At 42.6% G+C, this 14,559-nt stretch overlaps 1 protein-coding gene across 1 annotated transcript in view; it reads right to left on the bottom strand.

Annotated features, from left to right (window-relative positions):
- Window positions 1-2,095: 2,095 nt before the first annotated feature.
- The window catches only part of cntln (centlein, centrosomal protein), a 95,319-nt gene continuing 82,855 nt past the window's right edge, over window positions 2,096-14,559 (bottom strand). The window contains exons 27-28 of the mRNA XM_034688446.1: window positions 13,310-13,384; window positions 2,096-2,900 (exon numbers count right to left, since the gene is read on the bottom strand). Coding sequence (XP_034544337.1) covers window positions 2,790-2,900; window positions 13,310-13,384 — 186 coding nt within the window. The 3' untranslated portion in view covers window positions 2,096-2,789. The remainder of the gene's footprint in view (window positions 2,901-13,309; window positions 13,385-14,559) is intronic.

Raw genomic sequence — 14,559 nt, forward strand, 5'->3', positions numbered from 1 at the left:
GTTTCTGAAGCATCTCTCTGTGGATGAAACATGAAGGATTGACACAATAAAATCTGTAAACATGTTGCATTATACATTTGTCAAAAACACATTTGGCTGAATGTCACAAGTACCTTGTTATTTAAGATAGTGCCAAGTGTCTGTGTGCGTAATATCAAAGCAGACTGATGTATTGGCAGCAAATAGCAGGGGTGTGAAACTGTGTCAGTGAAGTAAGAGAAACCACCAGAGGCTGCTTTCTGTTCACACCACAGCTGGCTGACGAGATCTGCAAGGACTAATTGTGCATCAGATGTAGGCTGCAGAAACTCTCAGTTTGTGCTGTGACTGTTCTTTGTAGTGCTACCCTCCTTCCCACCCAAGTGGCATGCACCCACACCACACTGAGAGAACTTAAAAGTACAACAGAGAAGCCTTGACAGACACACACACACACACACACACACACACACACACACACACAAACAAGCAAAAGACACACATACACAAATCATCGATCAACCGCAAAGTCAACCCGTGACCCTGACCTTCTCTCCCCCTGCAGGAACAACCTCCAGCAGGAAACAGAGGAAACAAAAAAGCACATGAGAGTTTTAAAAGAAGTCTAAGCAAAAGAGCGAAAGAGATAAATACAGAAGAAAATGTCAGAGTTGATTGTTTTGGAACGAATAAAAGGGGAAGGGAGAAAAACTTTGCATTTGGAACTGATCAAAGTAATCCCCACAGGAAGCCTCTCTTAATGAGAGCTGTACACGAAAAGACAAGGAGAGAGTGAGAGAAAAGGAGGGTATGTGACGCCATTCCTACACAGAAAAATAAAAGAGATAAATCACATCAGAGCCTAGTGGAAGACATAGGGTGTGCGTTGGGTTTTGAGGGGCATATTTGAAGGGTGTTTTCAAGATCGCTTTAACGTCTTCACTGAGGGAGCGTCAGAGGCAAGGCCAGGTTAATTAAACCCAAGGGAGTACCAGCTGAGGGGGCCCACATTTGAATATGTCACAGAAATAGCACGAGTGTGTCAGCCGAGGCCGGGGCTCGGCGAGCAAACATGTTGACTATGCATTACGGGCTAAAAGGAAGAGAGAGAGAAACAGACTCAGTCAGACAGAGAGTGTTGGTGGAGGGGTGGGGGGCTGCTCTGAGATAATTTGCGTGGCACCGATGCTTTGCTCTTGTATCCCCACTGCGCCACCGGATTTCTCTGAGTTATTAATGTTTGTCATTAGCTGCATTATGCTGGAGGACAGTGACTAGAGAAAAAGTGCAGAATTTATATGGGACAAATATTGACAATAGCTGGCTCTTGGGTATTGGAGAGGAAGAAAAGATGCAAACTATGTTAATGAATGGTAATTAACCACAAGGGTTTGTCTCTCCTGGATCCCAGCTAAATTGGTCCCCGAGTTGCAGCGAGAGACAGTCCTGGCCTAATCCTTTATTATAAAAAGATAAAGGAAAACGACATCATTAGCATAAATTTGAGGAGGGAGGGGGGATTAAAAAGTGGAATTATTTCTTTTTAATTCCTGAACGGAGGGTTCTTCACACTATTGTTAATTATACATAATAAAAAGAAAGGCAGAAAGTGGTGAAGAGGAAAACAAAAGCTAGCAGAGGTAAAGAAAGTGCTTTAATAAAAAAGAAGGATGACTAGAAGGGAGGAGTGTGTGGTCTCTTGTGTAAGATGCCAACTCAAGGACAAAGGAGACCAGGATCATGGTTTAATATTCAAAATGAATAATAAGAGAGGGAGGTAAAAAGGGGGAACAGATAAAAGGAGTAGGAGGTAGATATGTCAAGGATGGAGCCACTCCAATAATACAGCCCTGTGCTCTGCTGTGCTGCGTGCCCACGTGGACCCTTGTTAATGATGTCAACAGCAGGGGTCACTTTTTACAGACAGAAACCATGCCAACAGTCAGCTGTCAATCATGAGAGAGGTGTGCGAACCCCGCTGTCCACCAAAGCATCCTCAGTCACCATCAAACACTGACTGACACTCCTTTGAACTGCTGCAACGGACATAAAAAAAATACAAGACAAGGAGCACTATGAAAATCACAAATGAAGATCAAAAATGAATAGACAGATATAAGTGTAACAGGTTTTTTATTTACAAATTGAAATTGTTTGACAAAAGAAAAACATAAATATTTTCCTTAATTACAAGTTAAGTTAGCAAAAAACAAATACCCTGCTGAAAAAATGTTGAAAGTAGCTAACTAGAAAAATGTCCTTTAGAAAGAAACACTCTTTATCAGTCTTAAATCACTGGACTGTCAAGTATCAGGATGAATCCACACTCATAGTGAATATTCTGCTCTGTGCTACACTTTTCACTTTCTCAAAGTGTTGACTTGGCATTGCCAGGTCAAGTCCCTGCACCCTAAGGTCCTCAAGGTGCCAAATAAATTAGGGGAAGAGGTGAAAGCGAGTTTAAAAAAAGTTAAACTTAAACATTAGTGTAAGCATTTGCCTTATCTCCGTAGGTCTGTGTGGAGAGTAGGGTAGAGTGGCTGCACTGTAAATTAGCTTGGCTCTAAAGGGCCCTGTCTGATAGACATAGTGCACTGAGCGCTAACACAGATGTCGAGGGCTCATTTACAAAAGCAGGGCTGCTGTGTCGAGCCAGTGGCCCAGAGTGAGTCGACAGTGCTTTTCTCACAAATATTGGTTCTGCTGCCCCGGCTCAGCTTGGCTCAGCCCGGCTCCCACCAAGCGGGAACCGGGGAAGGAGGGAGGGGGGGAGAAGAGGATGACAGTTTTCCCAGCTTCAGCCCAGGGAGTCAGGCTTTTTCGCTGACTGGTGTTGCGAGCGTGGCCAGCTCTTCTGTCAGCACTTTCCTCTCCTTCATCTTCACGCGCACAGCCTCCATTAGCTGGCCGGCAGAGGGGATCTGCAGGGGAGGGGAGAGATAGAAAAAAGGGTGTGGGGGCAGTGGTGGAAAGGAGTTAGAGAAAAAAAGGAGCAAATGAGGAAAACACACATGCACAACTGTTAAAAAAAGTCGGATTTTTGACACCTGGCAGCTTTTCAGAGAGCCTATTTGCTGGTATGCGGAACAAAAGAACATCAGATAGAGCCTGAGGACTTGTGAAGCTTTTGAGGGACCGTCTATGTTGAGCGTTTTGACCAACAAAAAAAAAAATCATGAAAGAGGCTTCACAGCGGTAGTTTCAATGCCTTTTGACACATTTTACTTTCCCCCCCAAGTTTTTATTCTCGGTTAAAGGGTACAGTCATGTACAAATTGTTCAAGGGCAGTCTCTTGTAAAGTTTGTGGAAAAGCAACACACACACACATGCCTGTATGTACATAAACACAGCTCTTTATGAATATGCTCAGGATGTATTTTAAGTAGTATTAAGAAGATATCTCTTCATAACCAATGTGAGGTGGAGGAATTATCCAAAAATGCTCAAAATGCACTTGTGCTATGTGACTTTGTTGCAAAGCTTTCCTTTAATTACAAGAAAATGGCGTGCCTTGTTTTGGTGTGGCTTAAAACACACACTGCTCTCCCCAGAGACTTAAGTTGATCACTCTTCAGCAGACACGCCTCAAGGCATGATTACAACATCACTTGGCATCACTGGGGACACTGATAGCATTGGTGTGTTTTGTACAGGACTGTATTTATGGTGGGAAAGTAAGACGATGTGAACCGATGTTTAATTAATCATATCGGATTGCAAAGGTTGAGAACGGAGGAATTTGCTTAGTTGTTGTGAACAAATTACCAAAGTGAAACTATGAAGTGGACAGGCTTCTCCTCAGAGCTCTGTCCAAATTTGTTTTTCCTCTAAATCGACACAAAGATTGTATGGTCATTAGGGCGCCTGATCAAAGGCAGGCATTCAAACTGTATCACCCATAAATATTCACTTCAAGTTATGTGCAGCCTTTAAAAGCGTCTTTCTCAGGCAGAGGAAACAAATTAATTCCCTGAGCAATACCCAGAGTCACATGGCCTGAGATGAAGAGTGGACGGGCCGAGCTGAAAATAGTGACTTTAATATCGTGAAATCTTTCACTTTTTATCTCTTAAAAGAGAATTTGAAAATACATGCTATTGAACCAGGCACAGAGAACCCTGCCAACACACGTCTCAAGTGCTGAAACAAACTTTACTGAGTAACATCTGCATCGGGGAATAGAAGGTATCGTGTAACTTTGATGTGATTAACACATGCTCTCAGCTCATATTGAGTTTAGGTTTGCAGCTGACATGTTTTAAGGACACAGCAAAGGACTGTGATGTGATTTGAAACTATCCTCTCATCAATTTCCAATATGTCTGGAGTGTGAGAGCCTCAGTCCCCCTGCTCCCTGACACCTCTCTCCTCTTCATTAGAGGTAACAGGAGCAGGGAACACAAGGCCCCATGTGCCGGGAAGTGTGTGTGTGTGTGTGTGTGTGTGTGTGTGTGTGTGTGTGTGTGTGTGTGTGTGTGCGTTTACTTGAGTATTTGTGCAGTGTGAAGTCAGTTCCAGCAGCACTGGATGCATCAAACACCCGGCGCTATTCCTCAGAGAACCACTACACAGAAGTAACTGCTGAGACATCTCCCTCTGCCTCTGTGCCCCCGGGAGGGTTCACTCTCTGTCTCATACACATATACACAGGCACACACACACACAATTTCCCAATCAGCTAATTGCACTTAGAGCCACTAACTATGCAAACAAACCCACTAAAATAGAGACACAGCCACAACACAAGGCTCTATGGGACAGCAAAGAGGGAGACTGGATCATTAATAGTGCTGATATGGGAATATGAGTAAACAACACAAACAGGTAAACATGATCTAGATAAACCTTGCATGAGTGATATTCAAAAACACATGTTATGGCTTTGAAAAAAAACTTTCAATCATCTTTTTTGGGCCATTTAAAGTTCTTTAACATAAAAAGTGGTAAACGTAGATGGAATACATACATTTTCTAGTCGAGACCACTTGAATCGCTTTAACATTACATGTCGCACTGATGGCAGAGGCTGCTATAAGAAGTGACCATCAGTACTAACCAATCCCATTCACACACATTCACAGCTCGCTATAGCACCAGGACCAATTAGAGGATGGTGTCTTGGCCAAGAACACTTTGGCATGTGTACTGTGTGAGCTGTGGATTAAACCGCCAACTTACCTGTGAAGACATGACTAACTACTACTGAGCCAAAGTTGCCACAATTGTTCAATTTTTTGTTTTGTTTTGTTTTAGGTATATTTCAGGGCTTTATGTGCTTGTATTGAAATGACCAATGACTGTTTACAAAACCTACAATGTGCCTTCATTTCTGCCCATTGTGAGTTGTGAAGCCAAAAGAATGACTCTATGAGCACTGATTAATTTTGGGATGGAGCAAGCGGCAACCTCCGGTCTCAAACTATGAAGCCCATGCGGAAGTGTTGTAAACCGCAATTCATCGAGAATCCGCTTGAGGCTGGCTGCAGAAACACCAGAAACCACATAGAAACCAATTCAAAAAAGGCGATCTTTACAGCCTGGTTCAAAAAAACGACTTGGCTCTACGAAGCTCATTTCTCTATCGGCACACACTGTACGGGGGGTGAATATTTTCTAACGCAACGGTTCAGAAGATATTAAGATTACTAGTTTTTGCCCAAATAAGGACAATAGACTTGACTCCCGGATTGGAACACATAGCTGTTGGCTAAGAGGCTCAAACTCCGCCTCTTTATGTCACACTATGCCTGGTTGAGTTACTCATTTCAAATATGGCTGCAATTGGCTTCAAAACAGAACTCAGGAACAGATGGGTGACGTCACGGATACTACGTCCACATTTTATACATTCTATGGGATGGAGCAATGGCATGTGCAGAGTCAACCTGGCGGGACTGAAGTCACAATGTTTCTGCTAACCAAGACACGCATTTAACCTAACAATAAAATGTCAAAAAACCCTCAGATTGGTAAAGTGCACAGCAGAACAGATTCTTGTGTTGATTTAAACCAGACACTTATGACGATGGAAAGTTCATTGACTTTTGTGTTAGTGTTCTGCTTTCTCTTGCTGTTCATCTGCTACTCAACTAATCCAGAATGCTGCAGGATAACACATTTATCAACAGTGCCAATGATCAATCAGTGTTTTAGCATAAAATAAATAATTAAGACTAAGCTTTTTAAATAAATGTACACTTTGACATAAACCAGCATGGAATAACTAACTACAATGACAGAAACCCTGTTGAGAAAACGTGCGTTTTAATTTTATAGTTTGACCCATGTTTCGTCTGTTAACATGGCAGAGGCAGGGTTTATGACCATACTGCATCCAGTCATGGGGAGCTCTAAATCTTTTAGCTTCACAGTCAGTGAACACTTAAGCGTCCATTTTAATATACGGTCTATGGTGATGCCATGTGGCAAAGGGCCACAGGTTGAAATCGAATACAGGCTGTCCACTGAGAGAACTGTAGTCATGTACATGCGGCGCAGGACTCAACCACTAAGCTAAATCAGTGCCCAGGCTGCCAAATATGGAGCCTCAAATGTTTTTTTCTTTTTTTGACAACCTAAAATCTTATGTCCCTTCTCAAACGTACTTTTATTGGAAAGTCTAACTTCACGTTACATGAAAGTTGTTTTTTTATTCCTTTAAAATTATCTGATGACTTTTGAAAGACATTAAATGACTTAACAGTATTGATATCTATTTTATATTAAAACCTGATGATGTTTTTGAATGTGCATTAAAGGCCCAGCTCTTGTTTTGAATGGAGGATGTTGCATCTAAACTACAACTACAAACTACAACACTGTGGGGCCAAGCTTTATTCCTTCTCTGGAAATAAAAGGAACAAAAATATAAACCACTTGAAGAAAACTCAAAGAAATAAATAAATCTCTGTCAAAGTTGACATATGGGACCAGATAAAGCGAGAAAAGTTTTGGTCCCTTGCTTGGTAAATGATTCTTGTGTGTTTGATTTAACAGTTTTCATTCTGAATCATCTCCCTTTAGCAATTGACTCACATCAGCAGATTCGGGCAGAGGCACTCACACACAGAACCACAAACAGGACAAGCCAGACTATGTTTCCCTTTCATCTTATGGCCACATATTCTGGGGACCGATACGCTGCAGGATGTTTGGAGGTAAGCTGTGATGCAGCTGCTCTGGTGAATCCCCTGGGCAGCTTAAGGCAGTGTTAGCAACTTGCACTAATGTTATGCTACAGTTGATTTAGCCAGGCCCCCTGTCCCCTTTGGCACAGATAGCCAGCACCAGCGCTGAGCAATGCAGCCACTGTTTTTGCAAGAGGCCCCTGTCCCCTATGGCAACACTGAAAAAGCTACTATAGCATTAAGCCATGCTAACCCACGTCTATTACTATTCAACAGGCCCTGCAGAGCAGACCTTTTGTCTAGGTATGATTTCATGAACATGCTTCAGAAGTGAACTGACATGTAAAGCCACTGACACTGACAAGTGTGTGTGTGCATGTGTGAAAGCAAGGGGCCGGAGCTGCAAGCAAAAGGTGTTTTTATGAGCCAATTAAATGACATTGCTATTCCACAGCCTGGGGCACACCTAAAGGCGAGGAGTAGCTCAAAGTTGCAGCACTCCAGTGACCATTGTCTGGTAGTGGCATTACATACACTTACTTTTTTTTCCCTTAAAAGATCGATCATCCTAGCTCTTTTGTCTTCTCCCTCGGAACAGGTTAGTGCAATTATTTCCAAGGGCCCAATTTGTGAGGAGCTGTAGAGATTGTGTCAGGCTGCTGGATATCTAAATGAGTGAGAGGGAAAAGGGAGGGGGAATCGGAGTGTACCTGGTCCAAAGTTCTGGTGCAGTGAGCAAGGGATTATTTTAAGAGGCAAATGTTTTTATTCAGTTATTCTCTTTTGTTCCTATCATTATATTCATTACAGAAACATATAATAACTAAATGCAGATTTAGCTGCTTGACTGAAAAAATTTCAAATAAAGTAGTGGCATTTGAGTCCTTTCCAGGCCTGACAGGAGATTCAAAATATATACCGACATCAAAACATGTTTAGGTGTATATATTTACACTGTAACGGAAAGCAGAGACGTGAGTTAATAAGTCATTAAGTACGTACACTGCTGGTTAATTTAAGAATAAAAACAGTATTTTTTAAGGATCCGATCTGTATGACAGGAGCGTTTCACAGTGGTGAAGGATTCTTGCTTTTAATGTTTGTCCCAAGTTGGTGAGTCCTCTCCAATGTAGGCCACTTTTCAAGGTAAGGGAGAAGTAGTTATAGTAGTTTTATCACAGAGGGGGAAGAACAGCTCTTTGATCTTTGATCCTCTCACTTTTGTTTGAAAATCAAATTTATCAAACGGGGGAATAACAACAACAACAGCATGATAAATAGATTAAAAAAAAAGCCAAGGCACAAAGGCACCGCACTAAAGAATCTTGCATTTGATTATCTCCGATAATGAATATGTCACATTTGCAAAGAGGGGCTCAGGTAAGAGAATCACTAAAGCACCGACAAGCCTATTCTCTCCCTCTCTTTCATAATTACCTACCCCTGTAGCGGAACAGATCCCTTCTCTTTTCTTCCCTTTAGGCCACAAGAGACAGATATGAAAGGGAATTGGACACTTGGGGCCACAAATACTGTAATTAAAAATCTCTCCTTTTCTTGATACGTTGTTTGGAAACATCATTTCAGTGCACAACATGCATTTGTTAAGGATCTGACCTAAATACACCCAAGATTAAACACAGGAAAGCACCAGGTCTTTGTTATAGGTTCCTTCTCATTAGGTGTGGAAATGAGGTGATTCAGGCACGATCATGGTTTAAATTTAGAAAGGTGATATCCATACAAAAGAGATGCAACCTTTAGGTAGAATAGTGCAATCAGGAACACACCCGTGATTAACAGTACGACTCATTGGCTGAGTTAATGTACTGAGACACAGTTACAATTAACAAAAGTGGCTGAGCCTGCAGCAAACTGTCACATGGAGGAAATTTAACTCATCCAGTCATTTCTTCAAGGAGGAAATGTCTACGTACAACATCTATCTCTATCTTTGTAAATATAAAAAGGGATAGTCAACTTTAAGGAAATCAGATAGAGTTCAAAAAATCATCATGACTTGATTTTAAAGACAAAATGAATCATCTGGCTTACCTGCAGTGATCCCCTGAAATGTGCTGTGTGATATATTTCATCTGCTCTGGTTAGTAATCACCAAACAAAGCAAATGAACAGCCCCAACGAGCTGTATCTGCTGTTTCTATTTATGTGAACTGCAAGATGAACACACAATGAAAAAGTCACAGTGTTCTCGGGCATTAACTACTCTAACAGCGGCCTCCTCATGGGATTCCCCCCCTTCTGTTTCAGTGACATATTTACAGTACAAAGGCTCGGCTCGAGTCCCCTCCACACACATACAAACACACTTACAGAGACGGAAAAAGAGTGGCTGATTTAATTAGCTCAATCATTAAATGAGGCTTAATTAGAGTCACTTTCCTTCAGAGAGAAGTGTGGGACTCCGAGCTGTTCCTTGTCATTACAGAGGCATAATGAGCCACACAACACAACACTATCTCTCACCCTCACTGCATCGACAACAATGGAAAACTTTCTCAGTATGTTATCACTGTGAGGCACGGAGCCTTTGATATGCTTCACACAGAGGGTTAATGATGTGAAGTGCCAATATGGTGATAAGCTTTGACAAGAGGTGACATGAAGAAAGTCTGTTATATAATGTCTGATAAATGAATCTATTTGCCTTCACAGCGATGAGTTAAAGCAACCATTCTCCAAAGTTCATTAAGGGTTTGAAATTACAGGAATTATTTCAGCCCTGCAGTCCATCCATAAATGCCTTTGATGTTTTATAACAAGTCCAGTCCAGATCGCTCGGGCCTGTCTCCACTACTGTCTTAATGTAATGTTCACCTGCTTGTTATAGTTGGGAGGCTGATAAGAAGTGATGCTTGTACGTCTCCCTCGGGTGTGATTGTGAGGTAAATATTAGCAGGCCCTCTGCGCCACCCCATACCAGTAAACCAAACCGCTGTCCTCTCGTAAAGAAATCAACAGAGTCAATGACTTTTTAAATGTTATTATGCTGTCATGAGGCTTGAGATGGGCATGCGCGTGTACAAAATGAGTCTGAAAAATGATCTGGAGGGAACGCGTGCGTTTGCAAGCATGTGCACACGCTCGCATGCACATGCTCCTCCTGTTCATTATTGGCCAGCAGCAGAAGCCAGTCATTTCCCTGTCTTCATAAAGACTTGGCCCATTAAATTCTACCTCCAGTCAATAATTAGGACTCCACAAATAAACCAAAGGCAATTAAATCAATGCTTCCCCGGGCCGGTGCCTGGACCCCGTGGCCCACATGGACACTCCATCTTCTCTGCTGGCCTTATTCATGGCGGGTTGCAGTGGAGCCATACAGAACACCCCCTGGCCTGCTCATGATTATTAGATAGCACCGTCCCTCGATCCCGGCCATGGAGCGCTGTTCATGGTGGCTCTCCACTGAGAGGCGTAGGGTTTGATTTCATTAACTCACCAGTGGAGGGGAGAGACGAGGAAATGAATGCAATGTTTCATTTGGTTTTGAGTGGACATGTGGGGCAGCAGTGAGGGGGAGAAAGAAATGTATGCCACTTCTTTTAGATGACGGGAGCAGTAACTCTGCGAGTTCACGGGCACGATTCTCTGTTTCTGCAACAAACTGTTTGCCAAAGTGGTGTGGATGTCTCTCTTTCTTGTTAGGTTGACATGTGGCAGCACATGACAGGGATGGCGAACAATGGCCTGCAGACAGACACACAGATAGACACATACATACCACTCATCTGCTCCTTCACATCTGCACACACACATACACACACACTGAGTGAGTGATGGGTTTGCTATTGACAGGGCCACTGAGATAATAAAGTGCTGTCCCTCTGGCAGCTCCATTAGGCACTGACAGTGACAAGATGAGGTTGTCGTGAGAGTGCACATGCACACACTGATACATACACATACCCACACATTCACGCACACACAGAGATGGACACATCCTCATCCTCTTTCAGTGACAGCCAACCAGTTAAGGACATGGATCTCTCTCTCATCTTTCCTTTCACTGAGTCTATTTCTGTCTTTTTATTTGAAGAAGTGTGGGCAGTGCAGCTCAGGGGTAAGATCATATCACTATTAGGGGAGTGTGTTATTAGTGTCACAGGCAGGGTGACAGGCCAGGCCATTTCACTTCACAGATGTTCTGCTTGGTGAGTCTTTCATAAGCTATGACAGAGAGAAGAGAGGCAAAGGGAGTACAGTTTGAGGGTTCTTGAAGTGTATTCCCTCGCTAAGAAGCCTCGCATTTGAGCATCACAGGCCATGTGGAGAAAGTACAAGCATAAAGCCATCTTAAAAAAACTCAAATTCAGAGATCTGCCTCAATTAAACAAGAGAGGTGCTAATGTATCTTTATATACCTTTTCCCTGTTCTCTTTCCATACAAGTTATCATTCCTGCCTGAGAGAAGCAGTGAGGAACAGAATCTGTTATCTCTTTGATTTGATAGTTAAAAAAAAGAGACATGAGAAAGAAATCCATGAAATAAAGAGAGAAAGAACAATTAATAAATAAATAAATAGCAAAAAACAGCTTGAGATGGACTTGAAAGGCAAGAGAAAAAGTCTATTGCAGTGAAGGGGGATGACTATGGTGGTCCCAGTGGTCCCCACAGGGACCTAGGGGCAAGTAAGTCTCAGCCTTGTCATACTCCGCTCTCTTCCTCCTCCTCCTCTCCACACCAGCTTCTGTCCCCCCTTCCCCTCTTCCACCACCCCCTGTTCTGCCCACGGAAAACGTCGATAGCAGGCTGCCGGTGCCGAGGTCTCTGGTGGACACTAGCTCATTCTCCCGGCATCGACAGGCCCGCCAAATCAATATTTAGTTCCCCACTAACAAGCTGCCTCGGGGTCTGAGCCAGAGAGAGAGTGAGAGAGAGAGAGAGAGAGAGAGAGAGAGAGTGAGAGAGAGTGAGAGAGAGAGGAATGCAGGACAGTAGAGGATGGCAGAGAGAGACAGAGAACAGGGACTGAGAGCTGTCCAGCTAGAAGGGAAAAACATGGATTCAGTTGAGTCTTGTTGTGTGTGTGTGTGTGTGTGTGTATGTGTGTGTGTGTGTGTGTGTGTGTGTTTGTGTGTATGTGAGTGTGGGAGGGGGAGAGGAAGGTGGAAAGGTCAGAAGAAGATCTGGGGAACGAGAGAACAGTGTCTGGTGTGTGTCGTGGTGCGGAGGCGACGCATGAGTGCCTGCGGCAGCCGCTGACAAGAACACAGACAAGACACACATACACACACTCGACACTCTCAATCATACACATATCACAGCGAGCAGACGTTGACAGCACTCGAGTAAAGCTCCAGCAGAGCACTCACAGATGAGTGGCTGTGCACACAAAAGACTGACAAACACACACATACACACTCGTACAGTGAGGATGTAGTGGCTTTTCTTTGTTTTATCTTTTGCATCATTGTTGTTTTTTAGAGCCTGGAGCTGAACACACAGGAGCGGGAGCTAAAATACATCCTCAATGTACTGCATTTTGGTAAAGAATAGAGCTAATTTTTTTCTATACATCAAAAATGACAAAGCCTTTTTTCTTGCATGGTTTGGGTAACACATCTGGTACCATGTAGTAGGTATCAAGACAAGAACAAACACGCACCCGATGAAGTAGTTGAAAAACCGAGGTCACATTGAAAGGCACCCCAAAAAAGTATTTAAGTTCTTGTAATTTTAACATTTGTATCTGATTGAGGTGAACATTATCCTAATGTAAAAATAGACGATCTTCCAAAGAATATTATTACAAAATGACACATTATTAAAATTGTCATTAAGGGATTTGATTGTAAAAAATATATTTAAATGTTTAGTAGGCTCCCTAATAATAAACTGAATAAAGCAATACAAATCAGAGTGCAAATACTTGTAGCTTTTATGAAACCAGTGAGATTTTTTTTGTGTACATAATAGAATTTCTTGTTTTGTGCTCGATTTCAATGCAGCCTTTTTGTTACCAGAAACTTTAAAAAGAAAAACTTTCTGTCAATTTTCTGTTATCTTTTCACTCCCAGACAACAGTTTTTCTAAAAAATCGACATCTCAACTCAGAGTTCTGTTTGGCTGAAAAAATATTCTACCGGCTTGGTTTAATTTGCACAAGATTTCGCTTTCCTGTGTTTGTGTAGGAATTGGTAACTTGTGTGGTCATTATCCCAAATGTGTGAGCCTGACCTTCTGCTGAAGGAGGTGGTGGAGATGTTCCAGCCACACCTGGTCTCCCGGATTTTCTGGTCGGGCCTCCGTTCCCTGCAAACACAACGGCAAAGACATGTATTTCATTTATAGGATGAAGAGAACAAAAGATAAGTTAAATCATGCAGATGGTGAGAGAATTCCTCACAAAAATAGATATCTAAGGTATTGCATGTACAAGAAAGAAAATGATCAAGACTGTAAATGAATCAGGTTAGAGATATGTTTGATGCTTGATGTTTCTAGAGGGAATCTGCTACTGTAACTTAACATTTGCCTCTGTGAGTCTCCTGCTTGAGGGTAGAATTGTAGCATCAGAGTAACTAGGACCTTGAAGGAGCTCTCTGGAGACTCAGTGGCAAGGTATGCCAGCGTACCTTTGCATGCTACTCATGTATAAAGAGGAGCCTTGTTACTGCTAATGAACAGAGAGCAGAACGACGGCACGGCCATGGACACCTCAGCACTAATATGTTACCGCTTCACTTTAAACCCCAGGTGATACTGTTCCAAATGATGTGACGAGTCTTGTAGTGCCTAACAGGGACACAGAAGAGGGAAGGATGGGGGGGGGGGGGGGGAATGTGTGTGTGGCTGAATATAAAAGTCCCGTCACTTACAGGTAGACCTAACGGGAACAATCTTGAGAGGTCTGTTTGGGTTGTTCAGTGGCTAATGTTTTTTAAGTGGGGTTGCCATGCAGACTTTATGTGACCTTTAACAGAGTCAACTTTGGGTCATAGACTGTATAAAATCATCGACGGCAGCCATATTGCTGCTGAGGAGTGATTGTGAAGTAAAGAGGCGGGCTTTGAGCCTCCTAGCCAACAGCTACAGTGTTCTCGCAGTCAGCTGTGCCTGTCATTGGAAGACTCGTAATCTCAATATCTTTGAAATTTCAGCGTTAAAAAATAATTCACCCCCCCATACAGTATGTGCCGATCGAGAAATTAGCTATCCAGACTACACTCGTCTTTTGTACCAGGCTGTAAACATGTTTATTTCTGCTGTAAAGATCGGCTTTTTTGAATTGGTGTGTATGTGGTTTCCGGTACTTCCGGAGCCAGCCTCAAGCGGATCCTTGATGAACTGCAGTTTTTAGCACTTCCGCTTTGGACTCATATTTTTAGACCGGAGGTTGCCGCTTGCTTTGGGTGCAAATTGTTTTAATTCAACAGCAGCAGATGTGTATTAGATAGTGTATTAATTTGATCAAAAGTGTGAAGAAA

Source organism: Notolabrus celidotus, chromosome 7, assembly GCF_009762535.1.
Source record: "Notolabrus celidotus isolate fNotCel1 chromosome 7, fNotCel1.pri, whole genome shotgun sequence".
Taxonomy (NCBI): domain Eukaryota; kingdom Metazoa; phylum Chordata; class Actinopteri; order Labriformes; family Labridae; genus Notolabrus; species Notolabrus celidotus.